Source organism: Ascaphus truei, chromosome 4, assembly GCF_040206685.1.
Source record: "Ascaphus truei isolate aAscTru1 chromosome 4, aAscTru1.hap1, whole genome shotgun sequence".
Lineage (NCBI taxonomy): Eukaryota > Metazoa > Chordata > Amphibia > Anura > Ascaphidae > Ascaphus > Ascaphus truei.
This window is the reverse complement of record NC_134486.1, coordinates 131,488,164-131,506,138: the sequence shown is the minus strand read 5'-3', so window position 1 is coordinate 131,506,138 and position 17,975 is coordinate 131,488,164. Positions and strand designations below refer to the sequence as shown.

Genomic DNA, 17,975 nt, shown 5'->3' with positions numbered 1-17,975 from the left:
CACACGCTCACGGCACACACACACACACACACTCACTGCGCACACACACACACACACGCTCACTGCACACACACACACACGCTCACTGCACACACACACACACGCTCACTGCACACACACACACGCTCACTGCACACACACACACGCTCACTGCACACACACACACACACGCTCACTGCACACACACGCTCACTGCACACACACGCTCACTGCACACACGCTCACTGCACACACACACACACACACACGCTCACTGCACACACACACACACACACACACACACGCTCACTGCACACACACACACACACGCTCACTGCGCACACACACACACACGCTCACTGCGCACACACACACACACGCTCACTGCGCACACACACACACACGCTCATTGCACACACACACACACACGCTCACTGCACACACACACACACACATGCTCACTGCACACACACACACGCTCATTGCACACACACACACACACACTCATTGCACACACGCTCACTACACACACACACACACACACACACACACACGCTCACTGCACACACACACACACACACACGCTCACTGCACACACACACACACGCTCACTGCACACACACACACACACACACACACATACAAGCTCACTGCACACACACACACACACACACGCTCACTGCACACACACACACACGCTCACTGCACACACACACACACGCTCACTGCACACACACACACACGCTCACTGCACACACACACACACGCTCACTGCACACACACACACGCTCCCTGCACACACACACACGCTCACTGCACACACACACACACACACACACACGCTCACTGCACACACACACACACACACACACACACACACACACACACACACTGCACACACACACACACACACACACACACGCTCACTGCACACACACACACGCTCACTGCACACACACACACACGCTCACTGCACACACACACACACACGCTCACTGCACACACACACACATGCTCACTGCACACACACACACACACACACGCTCACTGCACACACACACACACACACACACACACACGCTCACTGCACACACACACACGCTCATTGCACACACACACACACGCACACACGCTCACTGCACACACACACACACACACACACGCTCACTGCACACACACACACGCTCACTGCACACACACACACACGCTCACTGCACACACACACACATGCTCACTGCACACACACACACACGCTCACTGCACACACACACACGCTCACTGCACACACACACACGCTCATTGCACACACACACACACGCACACACACGCTCACTGCACACACACACACACACACACACACACACGCTCACTGCACACACACATACACACACACACGCGCTCACTGCACACACACACACTCATTGCACACACACGCTCACTGCACACACACACACGCTCACTGCACACACGCTCACTGCGCACACACACACACGCTCACTACACGCTCACTGCACACACGCTCACTGCACACACACACACACGCTCACTACACACACACACACACGCTCACTACACACACACACACACACACGCTCACTACACACACACACACACGCTCACTACACACACACACACACGCTCACTACACACACACACACACACGCTCCCTGCACACACACACACACGCTCACTGCACACACACACACACACACGCTCACTGCACACACACACACACGCTCACTGCACACACACACACGCTCACTGCACACACACACACACGCTCACTGCACACACACACACACGCTCACTGCACACACACACACACACACACACACGCTCACTGCACACACACACACGCTCACTGCACACGCTCACTGCACACACACACACGCTCATTGCACACACACACACACACACACACACGCTCACTACACACACACACGCTCACTGCACACACACACACACGCTCACTGCACACACACACACACACGCTCACTGCACACACACACACACACACACGCTCACTGCACACACACACACACGCTCACTGCACACACACACACACGCTCACTTCACACACACACACACGCTCACTGCACACACACACACACACACGCTCACTGCACACACACACGCTCACTGCACACACACACACGCTCACTGCACACACACACACACACACACACACACACGCTCACTGCACACACACACGCTCACTGCACACACACACACACACACGCTCACTACACACACACACACACACGCTCACTGCGCACACACTCACACGCTCACTGCGCACACACACACACGCTCACTGCGCACACACACACGCTCACTGCACACACACACACACACGCTCACTGCACACACACACACACACGCTCACTGCACACACACACACACACGCTCACTGCACACACACACGCTCACTGCACACACACACACACGCTCACTGCACACACACACACACACACACACACACGCTCACTGCACACACACACGCTCACTGCACACACACACGCTCACTGCACACACACACACGCTCATTGCACACACACACACACACACACGCTCACTACACACACACACACACACACACGCTCACTGCGCACACACTCACACGCTCACTGCGCACACACACACACGCTCACTGCGCACACACACACGCTCACTGCACACACACACACACACACACACACACACACGCTCACTGCACACACACACACACACACACACGCTCACTGCACACACACACACGCTCACTGCACACACACACACACACGCTCACTGCACACACACACGCTCACTGCACACACACACACACGCTCACTGCACACACACACACACACGCTCACTGCACACACACAAGCTCACTGCACACACACACACACGCTCACTGCACACACACGCTCACTGCGCACACACACACACACACGCTCACTGCACACACACACACACACACACACACACGCTCCCTACACACACACACGCTCACTGCACACACACACGCTCACTGCACACACACGCACACACGCACACACGCTCACTGCACACGCACACGCACACACACACACGCTCACTGCACACACACACACACGCTCACTGCACACACACACACACACACACACACACACACACACACGCTCATTGCACACACACACGCTCACTGCACACACACACACGCTCACTGCACACACACACACACACACACACGCTCACTGCACACACACACACGCTCACTACACACACACACACACACACGCTCACTACACACACACACACGCTCACTACACACACACACGCTCCCTACACACACACGCTCACTGCGCACACACACACACGCTCCCTACACACACACACGCTCACTGCACACACACACGCTCACTGCACACACACACGCTCACTGCACACACACACACGCTCACTGCACACACACACACACACACACACACACTCACTCCACACACACACACACACTCACTCCACACACACACACGCTCACTGCGCACACAGTCTCACACAGTGAAATATACACACACACACAGAGACACACTGTCTCTTTAAGGGAGCTTGCTCTCGCAAGACGGAAGCAGGAAGCAGAGACAGGGAGAAGAGCTGCCAGATGCCGGGTATGTGCTGCGTGCTGTTGCCGTTGCCCCACCGGGTCTGGGAACGCTGGGAGAGTTCTCAGCTTTCCCCCTCCGGCGGACGAGGTACCACCACAAAAAAAAACGGTGGCCATTTTTTTCCGCAACCCCGTTTATAACGCGGTGGTCGCGGGTGGCCCCCGAGGACCGCGCTATAACAGGGTTAAGCTGTATATGTTTAACTAGTTAAATGTTGTGATTAATGCCTATGCATGTTTTTTTATTAAAACATTCTTAAGGAAGTGGGTATTGTTTAATGTGTCTTGTACCTCAGTTAAAGATTAAAGATGTAGGGAGAGGATGGGGGTACTACTTTTGCAAGACTAACAAAAGGTAGAAGGGCGCTAAAACAACTTGTCAATTGGGTTGTGTTAATTGCACATTCTGCAACTATGGATTCTGATGAATGGGGGAAAAAAAAGTAACGTGGATTATCAAGAATGTGGTTACAATTATTCATGGACGCTATCTGATGCATCCACAGAACATTTCTTCAAGACCTTGTGCATAACTTAGCACAGTAAGCTGTCAAATAAACAGTTGTATTATTATTATGGCAGTAGTTTAGAAAGAAAAAAATCTACTGTTAAGGGCTTGGCACATTAATGTTGGATAATAAAATAAATTCATGGCATTAACACATTTATTGTGATATTTATAGCGCTACATCTGTTCAATAAAATATACTTTAAATTTTTTATATAACTTTCCTTAATATCTGTATGTTCTTCCTCTTCTCTGTAGCTTTTTGGCGTTTTTTGGGCTGCCTACAGCGCTGCTTCCCTATTAGTCGGAGAAGAGTTCAAGACTAAGAAGCCCCTCCTAATTTACCCCATCTTTTTGTTGTACATCTACTTTCTATCTTTGTACACCGGAGTGTGACGGCACAGAAGAGGGGCTCATGTGGTACATTGATGCAGTGTAATGCCGTGGAGTCCGGGGAGGGTTTTGTAGGGCTCCTTCCCAAGGCTCGGGTCTGTATTATGCATATTTGTGAATATAATTTAACCCCCAGCATTGTCTGAGGGGCCTATGTTGCAATATGTTGCAGGCCCCTCTGGCATTGAAGGGATCTGTGAGGCAATTAAAGCTCTATACATTTTTTTTGTTTTTAATGAAGAAGTTAGCAATTTTGTTTGTCTTCAGTTCAACTTTTAAATGAACAATTTCAGAAAGCAGTACTTATTGACTCATTTGTCGCCAAAGTATCACAAGAATGGCGTTCATTGGAGGTCTGCGATACTTGACCTGGGATTATGGATACACTAGAGATGCCATGCATGGCTGTTCTTGGGTGTAAGGCACTGCAAGAATAGTCTCTTGAGATATATCTGAAGGTCTTCAGTTCTTGCAGTGCACCAAGTCTATACAAATGTAGGTGCAAAAGGGTTAAAAGACACTGACTACCTTTAATCTTGTATTAGTAGGTAGTATCAGATAAGAGTTGATGAATGGGCACTATCATGCAATCTTCCTCTTAACAAGCGCAGATGGAATAATTTTCATCTCATGCTCACATTTTGGTGTTTTAAAAATAAGAGTATATTGTAACTCTTAACTCCTCCATATGCTGTAGAAAAAAAAAGGGTATTCATGTTTTTACCCTTCCAACCATTACCCTGTATGATCATTTGCAATGACAGACTTAGAAATTCTTCAATCCATGCAAATAATATAACCTTGGGTAGAAGGAATGCCACTCAGAAGCCCCAATACTCAGAGCAATCTTTATTGACTGGGCTAAAGGTCCATTCTTGACACTGATTTTAACACTATAAGTGTAAAAGGGTCTACAAGTTGAAGCAGGAAATAATATGGAGACTTACAATGTTCCTGCTATGCCTCACAAGTCATTGGACTTCCTTATAGGCTGATTTATTACTATTATTTCTTTCCAATATTTACTTTAGCATTATCTGATCCCTTGCTGTATTATGTTATTAAAAAATATAAACTGCTGCTCTGCTGTGATAACACTTTTTTATCACAAAAAAATATATTCCTATTTTTAAAGTGCAATTTATTTGGGGGAAGGGTACACTTATCTGGTGGTTAAAGTCAAGATTTTTGTTTTTTTTAATCCAAAATATTCTGTAGATATGGTAAATAAATATTTATGAAACACAATCTTGGTTTTCTGCAGACGTAACAGTTTTTTTGATGTGATGCCCATAATTCCTTTGATTCTTCTGTTACATATAAGACGTTTTTATAGATTTAATTTCTGATTCGATGCAAAAAAATAAACTGCAGAGAATAAATATGCATTTTCTATTTTATGCTGCTTACTGTAATATGTTCCTTTTTTAATTGCAAAAATGTAACATCATTTATTGCAATTATAAATGCAAGGTTTGGATGTGTGGTTGTACAAAATGTTCTGTTTGTATCTATATGATATGGTACTGTCCTAAAAACTTGCATTATTCTAATATGGTCTTGGTTTTACTGCTAAATTACCAAAAGTATTTATATTTTTTTAATGCGTTTTTCAGGCAAATTAATAAAATATGATTTAGATATAATTTAAACATTACATCCAGTTTGAAAGCGCACAAGGTCCAATGCTCGTGTTTTATTCTTATTTTCAGACAATAACAAATTAGTGTTGTGTGATATTTTTTATTTCCCCCCCCCTTCCCCCCACATATACTTTAAACATTTTAGCTCAAGGGTGCAAATAAATGTCCCACATGTTCAATATATATATCAACGGTCCGGTTCTTTTCTCAATTTATTCAGAGACAATAGAACACATCTTTTACAGCATCATTTGTCGGTTACATCAGGTTTTGAGGCATATATTTTAGTTGTGGAGTGGAGAATCCTTAGATTGGTTGTTCTTAGGTTGGTTGCGTTAAAGGATTCTGAATTCTATGAATCCAAATACAATCTTCATACATTTTCCTTAACCTAGCAATCACCTGTTTTTCTCATTGTCAGCCCAATCTTCTTAGTTTATCATCAATATTAGAACACTGTTTCTTCATTTAGCAATATTTATTTTGATTTACAAAACCCTCTTTGTTCTGTAACTAACTATAGGATTAACTACGTTCCTAATATTTTTAGACCGATCTCTAGTAACTATTTAACCTTTGATTCCAAACTCATGATCCTATAATATTCAACTCAATGAAGGCAAAGAAGGCTTAGAGCACTGCAAAAAAACAGGAAACGGGTAAAAAATAAAACTATTTAATAGGCATGATGCCTAAAACGGGACAATACAGGTAAGTCCTCTGATGCGTTTCGTACCGTTAAGGCATTCTATCAAAGAGTAACTACCAGGTTCAGATAAAACCCCTTAAATAGGCACTTCCCAGCTTGCACAGCACCCGTTCTCCCTGCCCCTAATAATAAAACTGATGCCCAACACCAGACACTACAGCAGGAGCCACCCGGTAGGTGCACAAGTGACAAGCTGTTAGTAATCCTACCCAAAGAAAAATAAAAGGATCTGATTCGTTGCACCATTGGATTGCTCACAGTTTAACCAAAATCCCATATAAACATGTATCTATCTGCAAATAGACCATTAATATCATAATACATTAAAGCCTCATAGGGATAATGGCAAGGCACATTAGAGCAAGTGTGAGCAAAACAGTCAGGCAATCAGTCCACATAAAACATACAAAAACACATGAACTATAAAATCTGAACAATAAACTATATAATACACAAGACATTACATTTTTTTTAAATATACAAAAACCTGTATGAATCACAACACATTATATTAATATGCATAAAGTTTGAATATTATCCCTAATGAAGAAGGTTCTCTGTGTATAGCAAAACTATAACATGGATATATAATCTGATATAATATGTAAATACAGGAGATATAACTCCTAGGATAGCCCCAGATAACATACGCTCTACCTAGAGTGAAGTTTCTATAAGGATTCTATCTGATCTTTACAGTATATACAAATGTACACGTGTGTATGTGATATATTCATATATACACCTCACTAGTGTGATAACATATAAAATATAGCCAAGTATGACCAAGACTGCTAGGTAATGATCTTGATAGCATAAGATATTAACCAGATGCTAAACATATGTACACAGGTCTAAACATTTATAGTGTATTAAATCCATATTATGCCTGTGCACGGAAAACACACTGAAACAAAAATGACACCACAATTTCAAATCTGATGAAAAAGGAATGTAGTAATAAAAGGTGGCATCTGGCTAATGTACCAATATGTATCCTCATGGTGATACAACCCTACAGAAGGAAAATATAAGAATACCATCTGTCTCAAAAGAGCAAAAAAGGCAAAATTAGGAAGAACATATTCCAGACCGAAATTGGGTATGCACATATAATTCCGTCATGGAATAGATGAAACAGGTATAAATTACAGGACATGTAAATTCCCAGTCTACATTCATGCCCATTGGGTGTAGTGTATCCATACTAAAAATCCAGAACATCTCATCTGTTGAGCATGTTCAGCCTATCACCACCGCGTATGGGGGATGAAACATGCTCAACACCCAAGAAAGCTAAATTCTGGATACCCCCCCAATGGGCAATTGGCAAAATGCCTTGGGACTGGATGTTGAAGATCTCCCTTCTTAATTGAGCGAACATGCTCCATGATACATTTTTTTTAGGCACCTAATAGTACAGGTACGTCCTACATAGGATTTGCCACAACCACAGAAAAGAATATATAACATAGCTTATATTACAATTGATGAAAGTTTGAATCATCTTGTTTTTTTTTTTTTGGTTTTACAAAGTTAATTTTCTTAATGGTATTGGCATATGTAAACACAGTGCAATATCCACATTTGTGGAACCCCTTAGGTACACCTTTAATGCCTGAAAAAATAGATTGAGAACTGTAGAGAATGGGAGATAGAAAAGTGGCCAAAGACTTGGCCTTTCTAAATACAAATTGAGAACCCTCCTGTACTATGGACACAAATCCCTTATCCAAAAGTGCTTAGCCACAATGGATCGCACTGCACCAGCCTGTCTACTCTTTTGTGTAATAAACTGGTGTTTTGTTCAACTTTCTGATCTGTTGTCTTCTTTTCGTTGTTATATTCGACAAAGTCTTTCTGATCCATTGATCTTACTGCTTCAAAAGCTTCCTTAAGTAAGGAGTCACTATAGCCTCTGACGTGAAATCTAGTCATTAACTCCTCTGACTGCTTCAAAAAAATTCTCCTCTGTGGAACATAGTCTCCTTATTCGAAGGAGTTGTCCCTTAGGTATCCCCCTTTTTTAATGATGCAACGTGATTACTTGTTGCCATAAGGAGAGAATTCCTTGAGTTGGGTTTCCTGTATAGGTCAGTTTGAACAGTGCCATATAAATCTATGTAGAGCATAAGATCTAAATAATAAATGTGATTTATATTGTGCTCATAAGTAAAAATCAGATTATTATCATTGGTGTTTAACATTATAACAAATTCCTGTAAAGTGCGTGCATCACCATTCCAAATAAAGAGTAAATCATCTATATAGCGTTTAACATTTTTAATGTGATTCTAATGGGATTGTGGTTACTAAAAATAGATTCCCACAACCCCATAGATAAATTTGCATATGAGGGTGCAAAAGACGTACCCATAGCCGTGCCCAACATTTGTAAATAATATTGTGCATCAAAACTAAAGTAATTGTGTGTTAGTAAAAACATAATTGACTCCACCAAGAAAGTGCAGATGCAAGATTGGAAAGATCCAAAAAGGGTTGTAGAACATTTATGCCCTGTTGATGTCTAATAATAGAATACAATGAAGTAACATCCATCGTAACCCATTCAAAATGAGTCTCCCATTTGACGGACTGGATCTCTTTCAATAAGTCATTCGAGTCCTTCAAAAAAAGATGGTAACGACTGTACCAAAGGTTGTAATAATGTATCAATAAACCGTGTGAGAACATCTCCCAAAGATCCAACGCTCAACACAATGGGAATACCTGGCAGATGTCAGCGATTTATGGATCTTTGGGAGATGGTAAAAGATGGGTACGACTGGATGTATAGGAAACAGGAAATCCAACTCTTTTTTGTTTAATACACATAGTATCTGACCCAAATCCCAAGAGTGCGCTGAGTTCCTGTTGGAAAGCATTGGTAGGATCTTTTTTGTAAGTTTCTTATATGAATTTGTGTCATTATATTGTCTCAATGCTTCCATTCTATAGTCTGAGGAGGACTGAACCACTATGGCTCCTCCCTTATCTGCTTTTTTAATATCTAGAGAATTCTTCTTAAGGGTATGGAGTTCAAGTTGTTCCTCTTTCGTCAGATTATCTCCTACAAATAGACAATGTATATCTCTCGCTAATATTTTGAGATCCCTCTCTACCAACCTTTCAAAGGTTGTGATGAAGGGTCCCTTGGAGGCATTTGGAAAAAAACTAGATTTTTTGCTAAAGTCTGTATGTTTGACTAAAAAAGTCACAAGATAAAGGTATACCCGAGGATTCTGCACTATCATCTTGTTCATTCCCTAATCGTTCCATGTCGGAAAGTGCACAATAATCCTGAAATGTACATAACCAATCAGTAACGGGAATATCTAAATTACCCTCCCCAGAAAATAAAATGTTCTTTGAATTCCAGCATCTAGAAAAACTTCTGACAGAAGAAATAAAAGTATGTTGGGAACTGGCCGCAATAGAAAAATATATAGCGAAAGCCAGAATACCCAGGGGGTTACGTTTATACAAAAATCCTACATTAGAACAAGATAACCCCACATTCATTACAGAGTGGAACAGGATACTAGATAATTGTTCATTTGAACTGATGCGGTTCATCACAATAACTAGGGGGGAGACACTAAAAAGGATTGACAAAGAAATTATTGATACCCAAAGAAATTTGGAGATATATGACCATCATGAAGAATTCAACCATTGTGAGATAGAAATTAAAGATAGATTAGATAAGATAGAAGAAACAACGAAAGACAATAAGAGGGCCAAATTTTTAAGGGATAAGCAAGATTACACAGAGAATAAATATAGAGATTATAAAACCAAAGATAAGAGCAACAGGGTAGCAGCACAACACAAAGAAAGAAGCCACTCAAGAACACCAGAAACAAGAGAAAAAAGAGAGAGAAGCAAATCAGTAAGAAAACAAAAACCTTATCATATAGATAAAGAACGGGAAAAAGGGAGAGATAGACATAGATATATAGAAACAAATAACCGTAAGGACAACAAAGACCAAGACGGAGGAAGAAGAGAGGCTGTAGAGGGGGGAAGAAGAGACTAATAAAAACAGACAAACCGATTATTAAGTCAGGAATATTTAATCTCAGTAAGCATGTTTTAAGCAAAGAAGAAGAAGGCATACTAAACGGAGGCCTTAACTTTGCTCCCACAAATAGGGCCTCTGCATTCCAAACATTTATGGATGCCCAGAAATACATACGGAGATTAACCTTAAAAAGGTATTTTGAAAAAACTAAAAATGATCATAGAGACACAGTCCCAACAAATATAGAAGATACATCCAATACCTATACACATACGTCCTTAAAAAACCCTTCATCCTTCTATCCAAGTTTCTGTAAGGGTCCCTATTTAGAGACCTTTCAGAAACTAGTGGAAGAAGATTTGAAAACAATAGGGGATAAAAAATCTAAAATAAGACCTAATTTCACAAAAAAGGAAAGAGCAGTTCTGGATGAATTGTCAGAGAACAAAAAGTTGGTAATCAAACCAGCAGACAAGGGAGGTGGAGTAGTAATTTTAAACACTGAAGATTACATAAAAGAGTCAGAACGCCTATTGGGGGATACTACCACTTATGTGAAGTTAAAATCCAACCCAATTGCACTCTACACCAAAGAATAAACAAAATTGTTAGATGAAGGCCTGGAGAAAGGTATTCTCCTCAAAAAAGAGTATGAATTTATAGCAACGAAGAATCCTAGAATACCGGTCTTCTATTATTTGCCAAAATTACATAAATCTTTAATTAACCCCCCAGGAAGACCCATAATATCAGGGATTGGCTCACTAACCCAAAACTTTTCATCTTACATTGATACCTTACTCCAACCTGCGGTTAAGAAGTTGCCTTCCTACCTAAAAGACACAACCCAAGTGATACAATCACTGGATAGGATAGAATGGAAACCAGATTATATACTCGCTACATGTGACATCACATCTCTGTACACATGTATAGACCATGCCCAGGGTTGTGAGGCTACATTGTATTGTCTGGAAAAGTATTTGAACTTAGAAGAAACACAGAAAAAGTTTTTAATTGATGGAATTGGTTTTATCTTGAATCACAATACCTTTTGGTTCGAGGGCAACTACTTCCTGCAAAAAAGAGGGACCGCAATGGGTACCAGGTTTGCCCCCAGCTATGCCAACCTCTTCCTTGGATGGTGGGAGGATCAAATAATCTGGCCAAATAAGATGTGGGAGGCAAACCTGGTACTCTACAGGCGCTATATAGATGATATCATCATCATATGGAAAGGCGACCCTGAATCTCTACATACCTTTTTTACTACAATCAATATTAACAATTTGAATTTAATTTTTACTTATAATATGAGTTCTACTGAGGTGATATTCCTAGATCTAGAGGTTTTTATCGATAAAGGTATTATTAACACTAAGACACATTTTAAAACAGTGAATTGCAATAATTTTATCAAAGCCAATAGCTGTCATAAGAGGAACTGGCTAGAAAATATCCCCTACGGCGAGTTTAGACGTTTAAAGCGAAATTGTACGCAACATAGTGACTTTGAACAACAAATAATACCAATGAAGAACAAATTTCTGGAGAAAAAATATAACATAAATACAATCGACAAAGCACTCAAAAAAGTAGGGGAGGTAGACAGACAGGACATGTTAGTCTATAAAGAAACAAAGCCAAAAAATAGAGACGAAGTTTTTATTCCCTTTATTACACCATATAGCACAAATTTTAAGCAAATAGAAGGTGTTTTAAACAAGCATTGGCACATTTTAAAACAAGACGACCTTTTAAAAGAAATAATCGGAAATAAACCAGCGGTTATTTATTCTAAAGCTCCAAATATCAAACAAAAACTCGTACCGAGTTTTTTACCCCCAAAAACTAAGAGCTGCTGGCTAGACCAATTAACAAAGGGTTTTAAAAGATGTGTAAACTGCAAGGCATGTGGAAACAATAGAACACCAGAGATTAGAACAACTTCCTTCAATTGCACTATATCTAACCTAGACTACTGTATGTTATTAAATCACACATTACTTGCGATAGCAAAGGTGTGATTTATGTACTACAGTGTAGTTGCAACCTGCAGTATGTAGGTAGGACAATTCGAAAATTGAAAACAAGAGTGGGAGAACACATAAGAAATATATGTAATGGTTTAGAGACTCATAGCGTCTCAAACCATTATAAAATCAAACACAATCAGAATCCTTCTTGTTTGAAATTCTTTGGAATTGAACTAGTAAAACCCGATTGGAGGGGAGGAGATTACATAAAGAAAATCAATAAAAGAGAATCCTTTTGGATTTTCACCCTCCAATCATTGGCACCCAAGGGGTTAAATATAGACATGGAGGTTACAGCTTTCCTACCATAACATTAAGTGACCTACTTACTTTAATAAAGATTTTTAAAAACCAAGCAAAGATACACCTCAACAACATAATTTAGGATTACAAGTATCCTTAACCTAGGATAGAGGATATATGTTATGTAAAATCACTGAAAATTTGTGTCCTTGTTAAATAAATGGCATCTCTAAGATTTTTTCCCATAAGTCCTAGTATATTGGATTCATTGGCAATACCCATATTTTAGACCAACCTCCTTTTAAATGCCAAATCTAGGTTTTATCAAACTATTTTAAAGCAACAATAACTTATATTTTAATCACAATTAAAGAAATCTAGCCAATAAGTAAACTATCTCCCCTTCCTAATTACCCTTTTATCTTCCTTGTTTTAATTAAACAGTATTCACACAAGAGGTTTGCCACCATTAAAGTTTTTTAGGCATGCCATTTGTTCTTAATCATGTTGTATTTAACTAATTAATCAGTATGTACAATCTGTATTACGACACTAAGTCAACAAAGTATGAGCAATTGAGTTTAAGGACCTACACCTATGTCAAGAGTAAAACCAGCACCCTTGGAGTTAAATTGACGATTCTACAGTGTATATAAGACTGCTGCTACCCTTTGCCTATACACGTCACTGAGGAAGCATTGGCGAAACGCGTTTGACGTTTTTTGGCCATTACAAGCCACCGTAGTGAGGACTTGATTCCTCTGTACTTTTTGGCTTGGCGATCCCGCCGTCTGCGCATGCGCACGCGCACCGGAGCAGGGAGCTGTAATCTGTGTATGCTGAGGGACAGGCCGTTTTGAGGAGGACATAGCCTGTGCACGGGCTTTTGGAAACTCTCAACCCTAGCCACCCGAAGTGAAGATCAACACAGCAACCAACTGCCAACAGGGAAACAGCCAGGACAAACCACCCCAACCCAGGAAGGGATCCGTTGTGGAGTCTGGCAGCATCTCCTCTCTATGCCTGAAATTATCGGCCGCTTGTAAGTGTTCAATCTCTTTTTTTCTATTGTTAATAAATTTTATTGCACTATTTTTTTCCCTTTATTTTTTTGCTAAGGAGGATACCAGGAGGTTTTTCCTCACCCTCAACAAAACACAGCTATATAAGGAGAAGAGTAGAAGAATTCAAGATATTAGATATTTTGATGTAAGTGTGTCTCCTTTCATTCAGCATTACCTTCTCCAATGATCTCCTAACACCCCTACTCCCTCCCCCCCTCTCTAATCAAACGAAGAGCTGTGTATAATCACTGTGTTGGTCCCTTATTGTGGTCCCCTCTCTTCTCTCCCTCACTTATATGCTTTAAACGCCGTGGAGCCACAAGCAGAGCAACGCGCCGGAGGACCCCCCTTTTTTCTACCAGTATCCATACAGAGGTTGGTGAATCACCTCTGAGAGACTCAGGCTGCGGGACTGCATTGTACCAAGGACAGGAGCCATATATTGAACAGTAGGATAACTCTTTTTTGGCGCAACTTTTCTCTCTTTCTATCAGTATTGGCATATGTACACACAGTGCAATATCCACATTTGTGGAACCCCTTAGGTACACCTTTAATGCCTGAAAAAATAGATTGAGAACTGTAGAGAATGGGAGATAGAAAAGTGGCCAAAGACTTGGCCTTTCTAAATACAAATTGAGAACCCTCCTGTACTATGGACACAAGTCCCTTATCCAAAAGTGCTTAGCCACAATGGATCGCACTGCACCAGCCTGTCTACTCTTTTGTGTAATAAACTGGTGTTTTGTTCAACTTTCTGATCTGTTGTCTTCTTTTCGTTGTTATATTCGACAAAGTCTTTCTGATCCATTGATCTTACTGCTTCAAAAGCTTCCTTAAGTAAGGAGTCACTATAGCCTCTGACGTGAAATCTAGTCATTAACTCCTCTGACTGCTTCAAAAAAATTCTCCTCTGTGGAACATAGTCTCCTTATTCGAAGGAGTTGTCCCTTAGGTATCCCCCTTTTTTAATGATGCAACGTGATTACTTGTTGCCATAAGGAGAGAATTCCTTGAGTTGGGTTTCCTGTATAGGTCAGTTTGAACAGTGCCATATAAATCTATGTAGAGCATAAGATCTAAATAATAAATGTGATTTATATTGTGCTCATAAGTAAAAATCAGATTATTATCATTGGTGTTTAACATTATAACAAATTCCTGTAAAGTGCGTGCATCACCATTCCAAATAAAGAGTAAATCATCTATATAGCGTTTAACATTTTTAATGTGATTCTAATGGGATTGTGGTTACTAAAAATAGATTCCCACAACCCCATAGATAAATTTGCATATGAGGGTGCAAAAGACGTACCCATAGCCGTGCCCAACATTTGTAAATAATATTGTGCATCAAAACTAAAGTAATTGTGTGTTAGTAAAAACATAATTGACTCCACCAAGAAAGTGCAGATGCAAGATTGGAAAGATCCAAAAAGGGTTGTAGAACATTTATGCCCTGTTGATGTCTAATAATAGAATACAATGAAGTAACATCCATCGTAACCCATTCAAAATGAGTCTCCCATTTGACGGACTGGATCTCTTTCAATAAGTCATTCGAGTCCTTCAAAAAAAGATGGTAACGACTGTACCAAAGGTTGTAATAATGTATCAATAAACCGTGTGAGAACATCTCCCAAAGATCCAACGCTCAACACAATGGGAATACCTGGCAGATGTCAGCGATTTATGGATCTTTGGGAGATGGTAAAAGATGGGTACGACTGGATGTATAGGAAACAGGAAATCCAACTCTTTTTTGTTTAATACACATAGTATCTGACCCAAATCCCAAGAGTGCGCTGAGTTCCTGTTGGAAAGCATTGGTAGGATCTTTTTTGTAAGTTTCTTATATGAATTTGTGTCATTATATTGTCTCAATGCTTCCATTCTATAGTCTGAGGAGGACTGAACCACTATGGCTCCTCCCTTATCTGCTTTTTTAATATCTAGAGAATTCTTCTTAAGGGTATGGAGTTCAAGTTGTTCCTCTTTCGTCAGATTATCTCCTACAAATAGACAATGTATATCTCTCGCTAATATTTTGAGATCCCTCTCTACCAACCTTTCAAAGGTTGTGATGAAGGGTCCCTTGGAGGCATTTGGAAAAAAACTAGATTTTTTGCTAAAGTCTGTATGTTTGACTAAAAAAGTCACAAGATAAAGGTATACCCGAGGATTCTGCACTATCATCTTGTTCATTCCCTAATCGTTCCATGTCGGAAAGTGCACAATAATCCTGAAATGTACATAACCAATCAGTAACGGGAATATCTAAATTACCCTCCCCAGAAAATAAAATGTTCTTTGAATTCCAGCATCTAGAAAAACTTCTGACAGAAGAAATAAAAGTATGTTGGGAACTGGCCGCAATAGAAAAATATATAGCGAAAGCCAGAATACCCAGGGGGTTACGTTTATACAAAAATCCTACATTAGAACAAGATAACCCCACATTCATTACAGAGTGGAACAGGATACTAGATAATTGTTCATTTGAACTGATGCGGTTCATCACAATAACTAGGGGGGAGACACTAAAAAGGATTGACAAAGAAATTATTGATACCCAAAGAAATTTGGAGATATATGACCATCATGAAGAATTCAACCATTGTGAGATAGAAATTAAAGATAGATTAGATAAGATAGAAGAAACAACGAAAGACAATAAGAGGGCCAAATTTTTAAGGGATAAGCAAGATTACACAGAGAATAAATATAGAGATTATAAAACCAAAGATAAGAGCAACAGGGTAGCAGCACAACACAAAGAAAGAAGCCACTCAAGAACACCAGAAACAAGAGAAAAAAGAGAGAGAAGCAAATCAGTAAGAAAACAAAAACCTTATCATATAGATAAAGAACGGGAAAAAGGGAGAGATAGACATAGATATATAGAAACAAATAACCGTAAGGACAACAAAGACCAAGACGGAGGAAGAAGAGAGGCTGTAGAGGGGGGAAGAAGAGACTAATAAAAACAGACAAACCGATTATTAAGTCAGGAATATTTAATCTCAGTAAGCATGTTTTAAGCAAAGAAGAAGAAGGCATACTAAACGGAGGCCTTAACTTTGCTCCCACAAATAGGGCCTCTGCATTCCAAACATTTATGGATGCCCAGAAATACATACGGAGATTAACCTTAAAAAGGTATTTTGAAAAAACTAAAAATGATCATAGAGACACAGTCCCAACAAATATAGAAGATACATCCAATACCTATACACATACGTCCTTAAAAAACCCTTCATCCTTCTATCCAAGTTTCTGTAAGGGTCCCTATTTAGAGACCTTTCAGAAACTAGTGGAAGAAGATTTGAAAACAATAGGGGATAAAAAATCTAAAATAAGACCTAATTTCACAAAAAAGGAAAGAGCAGTTCTGGATGAATTGTCAGAGAACAAAAAGTTGGTAATCAAACCAGCAGACAAGGGAGGTGGAGTAGTAATTTTAAACACTGAAGATTACATAAAAGAGTCAGAACGCCTATTGGGGGATACTACCACTTATGTGAAGTTAAAATCCAACCCAATTGCACTCTACACCAAAGAATAAACAAAATTGTTAGATGAAGGCCTGGAGAAAGGTATTCTCCTCAAAAAAGAGTATGAATTTATAGCAACGAAGAATCCTAGAATACCGGTCTTCTATTATTTGCCAAAATTACATAAATCTTTAATTAACCCCCCAGGAAGACCCATAATATCAGGGATTGGCTCACTAACCCAAAACTTTTCATCT

The 17,975-nt window shown here is 40.3% G+C and overlaps 1 protein-coding gene across 1 annotated transcript in view; it reads left to right on the top strand.

Annotated features, from left to right (window-relative positions):
* YIPF4 (Yip1 domain family member 4) overlaps positions 1–5,905 on the top strand; it is a 37,319-nt gene extending 31,414 nt beyond the window's left edge. The window contains exon 6 of the mRNA XM_075596607.1: positions 4,371–5,905. Coding sequence (XP_075452722.1) covers positions 4,371–4,508 — 138 coding nt within the window. The 3' untranslated portion in view covers positions 4,509–5,905. The remainder of the gene's footprint in view (positions 1–4,370) is intronic.
* Positions 5,906–17,975: the final 12,070 nt, after the last annotated feature.